At 40.8% G+C, this 5,889-nt stretch overlaps 1 protein-coding gene across 1 annotated transcript in view; it reads right to left on the minus strand.

Annotated features, from left to right (window-relative positions):
- Positions 1–5,889, minus strand: part of Tll1 (tolloid like 1) — a 199,619-nt gene extending 193,730 nt beyond the window's left edge. Inside the window, exon 1 of the mRNA XM_048791713.1 lies at positions 5,689–5,889. Within this exon, the coding sequence (XP_048647670.1) occupies positions 5,689–5,857 (169 nt within the window). The 5' untranslated portion in view covers positions 5,858–5,889. The remainder of the gene's footprint in view (positions 1–5,688) is intronic.

Consider the following 5,889-nt stretch of genomic DNA (forward strand, 5'->3'; position numbering starts at 1 on the left):
AAAAAAAAAAAAAAAAAAAAAAAAAAAAAAACGGGCTGGGTATGTGTAGTGTAGCTCAGAGCACTTGCCTAGCATGTGTGAAGCCTTGGGTCCAAATCCCCAGTACTGCAAAAAAATAAAAAATAAAAGAACGACTAGAGAAAAACATAGTGGAAACATATAGATGACATTGATCTAAGCAAGGATTTTTTTGAATCAAAAGCACAGATAACAAAGAAAAAAATAAACATAATAACCAACTAAATAGCTTCTACACAGCAAAGAAAATAATCAACAGAGTGAAGATATAACCTTGAGAATGGGAAAAAATACTCATAGACTCTACATCTGATAAGTGGTGAATATCTAGAACGTATAAAGAATGTAAACAACTCAACAGAATATATGTGTGTGTGTGTGTGTGTGTGTGTGTGTATATATATATATATATATATATATATATATATAACAATCCAGTTATGTGTTGAATTATTAGCAAATCACACAGTCCTCTTCAGAGACAAAAAGTGAGAACAGATCAGGAGTCTATGTTATGGAGAGGAGAGGAGAGGAGAGGAGGCAGGGGAGAGGAGGGGAAGAAATGGGAGGGGAGGGGAGGAGAGGAGACTTTAGTACTGGCCTATCTTGAGGGAATATATTTTTTAAAATTATTTATCTTTTCCATACCTATAACAGTAACTGTCATTGGCGAACAGAAACATCCCTCAAGACTAGGGCTACAGAATTATTACTGGCAAGTTAAGAACAGAGTTCAAGTATACAGAATATAATGCCTTATCCATCCCTTTTGCAAAAACTATATTTTGGCCACTTCTGAGTTGGCACCAAAGGCAGAAAGAAAAAAAAAATATTCAAGATCTGAGGAATGAAAACTTAAACAGAAGAGACTGGTTAGGAGTAGCAGCTCTATGAAATGCATTTTTTAAATGAGAGCTTGGCAGTCTGAAGAGGCGCCGATGGAGGAATAAATGTTTGGATACTTAAAATCATGATGGCATAAAGTAGACAGGGAGTTGAGCATCAAGTTCTGAAATGTCATATCCAAGAGGTTGCCAGCCCAGCCAGAAAGTACAACACAGAGGACCAAAAGGACAAACCATCCTACCTAGAAACTATAAACATAGCAAAATTATCCCAGCTCTAGCATAGTAGGGTGCTAGGACACTGGTTGAAACAAAAGCAGAAAGAATCGCTAGGATGCCAAGAGCCTATTGGGCAAATTGAACCTTGCATTTACTGACCCTTAATCAAGCTTGGATTTTTTTTCCAAGAGGAAAAAAGAAATCATTTAACCTGAAGCTTCAAAGTGAAAAGTCCTTTTTTCAGGGTACTCACATATGTCTATGAGGAGGAGGGGGAAGAATTGGGGGAGGGGAGGAGGAGGAGGAGGAGGAAAAGGAGGAAGAAGAGAGGGGTGGGAGGGAGGAGGAGGAAGAGGAGAAAAAGAGGGAGGGGAGGGGAGAGAGGAGGGAGGAGTGGGGAGGGAGGAGGGGAGGAGTGGGGGAGGGAGGGTGGAAGGACCCCCCTTTCTGGTCAAACATTCCACTTCATCTATTATCTAAACTTCTAAGCTTTCAAAACACAATTTAATCAATCTCCACTACTAGATATTATATTTCAAATGCCTGAGATTTCCTAATATCACCTTGACTCCAAAAAGGAAAGAAAGAAGGAAGAAAGAGAGGAAATGTATTCATGCAGAGTTCAGTTTATCAGGCCTCTGTTTTTCTAGGTAATCTCTACACAGATTTGGCAGAAGACTAACTTGTAAACTAAATTTACCCAGACTCTTCACAGATATTAATCCTCAGATTAACATTTATTGCTGTAGTACAACAATGAAACAAACCACCTCAATCCCTGCTCTAAAATGAAATTCTGCAGCATCAGCTTCTTAATGTCCCTTGGGACCCTTCTAAACCTGAGAGAAAAAGAGAATTTGATTGCATATTCAGATGACCCTGTACTGCATTGAAGAAAGTCTGCCAGACTTTCCTTAGAAGTATTTCCGTCTTTGTGTCTAGATACTTATATACAATGAAGTACCTATGTTCTGTACCAATGGATTTGGTTATATTTGTATATCTGAAGTTATGGCATACTTTAACTTATACCAAAAATAACTAAATTAAAGCTCATTCAAGTTAATACAAGGCTAACTTTCTGTTCTATAGCTTTATGGACTTAAACTCAGAATTCTGATAGGTATATAATTTCATTCTACTTCACAAATATATTAAGGATGGCACAATTTTTTACAAATTATAATTAGCCATACTTCTTTCTGGATAATGTGTATTTGATCTTGTTTGGAATAGGAGGTTTTGGATGGGACTGTTAACAGTTTATAGATAATGAGAAGGTTTTAAGAACATACTAGATTCCTAAAAGTGGTAATAGAGAAGGGCAGCAGAATACAACATACACTAGTAAAAACATGGATGTATAACCAATGTGATTCTGCAATCTTATACAGGGTAAAAATGGGAGTTCATAAACCTCTTGAATCAAATGTATGAAATGTGATATGTCAAGAGCTTTGTAATGTTTTGAACAACTAATAATAAAAAATAAATAAATTAGTAACCACACCTAATTTGATCACCAAGAAAACAATTATTAAAAATGTAATGAACTTATTGTACTCTCAAAAAATAAATAAATAAAAGTGGTAGTAGAGTAATCTGCCCCTCTGACAAACATGAAAAACTTGTTATGATCTCTGTCCTCAAAGATTTAGGTTTGGAAAATATTTTAAACTATGTTCTTAAGTTACTTCGCTCATACCAGATATGAAAGTAACTGCAGTCTATTAGGACTCCAGGAAAACCTGGACAAATTTCTACTTTTACATCTCAAGGAAGGCCTCCAAAAATCCAGATACGAATGCAATTCTGAATGTTAAATGCAGTCAGACTGTGCTGTCAAGAATTAAATTCTGAATAATTTTAACAAAGTCCTTCACCCTCACACATAATCTATGGTTCTATCTGTATAATGGGAAGATTGATAAACTCAACCATACTGGGCTTCTGTGAACTCCAGCTGAAACAATGTACCCAGAAGTACTTTGAAACCATAAAGCTATTTTTGACAGGATGACAACACACCACTGTGTAGTTTAAGGAATACTGGTGTCCCCTATTAGAGAAATTCAGAAAGGGCCCTGTATTGCATGAGTCATGCCCTGGAATTTGCTATATGACCCAAGGCAGACCCAAGGTGCCCCAATCACCTAGAAAGTACCTCTCTTTTGCTTTAGCATCACTACCTTTCAGACACCCATCCCCACCTTGCTGATTTCAGTGAACTTCTTTTGACTCTTGTTTGGGATTTCAATGTACTAGTATTATTCCTATTATTACAACTTTGATTTTATACAGTACCAAAAGTGAAGCACTGAGATTTTGCCATTCTTCAGCCAACATAGTAAATTAAAGCCTTTCATTTCATTAAATTTAAATACAAGGTACATCACCTTTAAAGGGATCTCAGATTCTGCATATATTTTTTAGCCTTCCACTTGGGCCATTTTATTTTCTCTCTCACCACCCACACAAATAGAACACACATACACTCATAGGTATACCTCTAACCAAAAGATAGGGAAGAAGAATAATTATCTACTCAAAGTTGTTGTTTTTGTTGCTTTGATTTCAATAGCTATATTCAAAATAAACTTGTACCTAAAGTAAATAAAAAGTAAATGCTTTGAAAGTTCTTTTTCCTTGCCTTAGATGTTTATTTGCTGAGGATATAAATATCTATGCTTGAGGTATGTTTAAATATACTTGGTGCAGGATAGGGATGTACCTCAATGGTTATTCACTTGTCTAGCATTCAAGATGTCCTGGGTTCCATCTCCAGTAAACACACACACACACACACACACACACACACACACACACACACACCATATGTATATATGATATATATGAGCTCCTATTGAGAGCGGGTTGAATCTTTCACACAACAGAGCATCAAAAACGCTGTCTTCCTAGACAATCTCATATATACTTCATTTATACATTAACACAAACAAGAAATGCACAATTTCCATCAAGTTGCATACATTATGCAAAATGTATTTCCTACCAAAAGGTATATTTAGGGAGTTGCTGGGTCATTAATCACCATCATAGCAGAACAGTGACTCCTTGTACAAACAATCAGAGAAGACCCAAGAAATTTGGGGTGAGAAAACAGACTGTTAGAGGTGATAGAAGGGAATTTATAAGTAACATTGAATTAAATTAGAATTCTGAGTTCTGATTTAATTCAATTCTGACCAATTTCCCTAAACTACTCTGAATTTTGAATAAGTATCTTCACTAAGGCTGCACAAAGAAATGTCTGACAACACGAACACAACACACGTCCCCTTGCACCCTCCTTGTCAGAACAATATATCATCAAAGGTAAAAATTAACCAGGGAATTTCCAGCATTTTCCTTCACTCGTGAACTTCCTTCCTTCAGGCCCAAGAGAGACTGGATAAGGTTTACCTACCTATGTAAAGGAAGAAACTCCAATCACACCTACAAACCCCCCGCATAGAATCTGGAGGGACATAGTAGAAATCAGATATGGTTGATACTTAGCTCACTCTCTTCCTCTACCCTTCACCACAGCCCACACCTCTTGCTTGCTATGGGGACAGAAAGCTCATTCAGCTTACAAATGACGCTACCAAGTCTGCCTCCAACAACCCCTGTGACCTTCTTTCCAAAGTTAGTTATCAGTTCACACTGAGCTGGGGTCACCTCAACCACAACGCAGCCGGGAAACCCCAATCCCCGACCGGTGCTGTGCCCAGCCCCAGGCGCCCTGGGCACTGCGCTGGAGCCAATTGCGGCGGGCGGGGCTCCAACCTCAGGAGGCGGGTGGGAAGCGCGCCCGGTGCGGAGGAGGTACACGCAGCGGCGCCGGTCGCGTGCATGGGAGGGGAAAGACCGCGGCGTTCGGGGACCCCGAGAGGCGCGAAGCTTGCAGTCAGGCAGAGTGGTCCAACTGCAGTACCCCGGGGATGTGCTCAGGAAGGAACACACAAGTTTGAGTGGGGTAGTAACTTGGAAAAATATTTGTTGAGGTTTATTTTAAATGGGCAAATGCATTGGAACCCTATCTAGAAGGGAATTGTTCCAAGATTGTCACAATCCCCTTCTAGCCTGGAACACACACTTGAAATTCTTGGCAAAAGAAGACGCTGCGAAGGTATTCCGAGGTAGCGATGCCATCTCCACCCACCTTTTTTTTGGAAACTCTGCCTACTTGATCTGCGAACGCAGGGCAACCGCGCCCTGGAACAGAGGAGGTTTTGTCCCCTCTGGATGCATACAGCCGGCTGAATGCTGATATTTTAAACCAACAGCAGCCGGTTGTTTCGTTTTGCTGTTTCGAGGGCGGGGTGGGCTGAGGGGATCAGAAACTCCAGGATGTCTTACTCAAAACTAGAGGATGAGCGCTGGGCATTTGATCCCACTAGCACAGAACTCCAGTCAACTCGGGCCGTTCTGCCGCCACTTGGGGGTGGGGAGAAGAAGGGAAAGGAGGGGGAGAGAAGGAGTGGCGGCAGAGGGGCTGGCGAAGGAGGGAAGGAAACAGGTGAGCTCCCACCGCCACCCATCAGGAATTGCAGCTTGGCGGGCCCTGGCGCGCCACCGTCCCAACCTGGAGAGAGGCACTTACCGGCTTTACACGGGTCCTTGTAATCTATAGTCTCCGTTTTATCTTCTTCGTTCCCATCAAAAGTGTAATCGTAATCGAGGCCAGCGCAGACCCAAAACTCCCCGTGGAAAAGAATCCCCGAGGCCACTAGCCACACAAGCATCCTCGGGGAAAGCGTTTCCAACCCCATCCTCCTCCCCCAGAGGAAAAGGAGGGGACGCG

Source organism: Marmota marmota, unplaced genomic scaffold (assembly GCF_001458135.2).
Source record: "Marmota marmota marmota unplaced genomic scaffold, marMar, whole genome shotgun sequence".
Classification (NCBI taxonomy): domain Eukaryota; kingdom Metazoa; phylum Chordata; class Mammalia; order Rodentia; family Sciuridae; genus Marmota; species Marmota marmota.